This window comes from Tupaia chinensis, unplaced genomic scaffold, assembly GCF_000334495.1.
Source record: "Tupaia chinensis unplaced genomic scaffold, TupChi_1.0 Scaffold147035_1, whole genome shotgun sequence".
NCBI lineage: Eukaryota > Metazoa > Chordata > Mammalia > Scandentia > Tupaiidae > Tupaia > Tupaia belangeri.
This window is the reverse complement of record NW_006206886.1, coordinates 9-1,081: the sequence shown is the minus strand read 5'-3', so window position 1 is coordinate 1,081 and position 1,073 is coordinate 9. Positions and strand designations below refer to the sequence as shown.

General features: G+C 55.4%; 1 gene segment (V, D, J or C); it reads left to right on the top strand.

The window, feature by feature from the left end:
* Positions 1-209: 209 nt before the first annotated feature.
* On the top strand, positions 210-560 carry LOC106733996 (immunoglobulin lambda variable 5-52-like; the record flags this gene model as incomplete). The annotated part of the segment is given in 1 exon segment: positions 210-560. A coding segment is annotated over 1 exon segment (351 nt), but the record flags the coding sequence as incomplete, so codon positions are not given.
* Between the last annotated feature and the right edge of the window lie 513 nt (positions 561-1,073).

The following is a 1,073-nucleotide window of genomic DNA, read 5'->3' as shown; positions in this document are numbered from 1 at the left end:
TGGGGCAGTCCAGCTATGTGGGGACCAGGGGATGTGTCCACCATGGCGTGGACTCCTCTCGTCCTCGTACTCCTCTCTCACTGCACAGTTAGGGACAGGCCTTGCAGACACAGGGCAACCCTAACCTGTTCCAGAGTCTTGTGGTTAAGGCCCATGCACATAGTCACTGTTGTGACAGTCTTGTCATTGACATGTGTGTGTGTCTGCAGGTTCCCTCTCCCAGCCGGTGCTGACTCAGCTGCCCTCCCTTTCTGCATCTCCTGGAGCATCTGCCAGACTCACCTGCACCCTGAGCAGTGGTTTTAGTGTTTGTAGTTACAGGATAGATTCGTACCAGGAGAATCCAGAGAGCCCTCCCCGCTATCTCCTGAGCTACCACACAGACTCAGACCAACACCAGGGCTCCGGGGTCCCCAGCCGCTTCTCTGGATCCAAGGACACCTCAGCCAATGCTGGAGTTCTGCACATCTCCGGGCTGCAGCCTGAGGACGACACCGACTATCACTGTGCGACTTATCACGGCAGCTCTAGTACTCACACAGGGCTCCAGACCACGGGGAGTGAGACTGAAACTTCCCCTGAGCTCTCCCTCCATGGAGCCCTCACTACTGCATGGCCTGGGACCACGTCTAGCGCAGGGTCACTTCTCCCAGTGCCTAATACATATGAGGACCTCAGAAAGTGAAAAGAAGAAGGCAGACTTTCTCCACACCGAGTGGGCGAAACTGCACGCCAGTGAGGTCTTCAAGTCTCTTTCTTTCCTGTCACCTCCCTGTGCATACAGAACAGAGTCCTGCAGAGGGTTTCATTCCAGAATCGCCAAGTGTTTCAAGAAGATCCTGATTCCATGTCCAAAGAACCTGAAAATTAAGTGCCCTAACAAAAGAAAATGTTCTGATAATGCCACCCCTTCCTCCATGGGAAGATTCGCAGACTCCCAAGCTCAGCCCCCTTCAGGGACCCCCTTGCTGAGCAGGGCCTGCCCTCCCCCTCCCAGCAGAAGCAGGCAGAGCCCCCATTTCCCACAGGGGCATGTCAGTGAATCCAGCTACAAGCTGAGCCTCCACCCCACA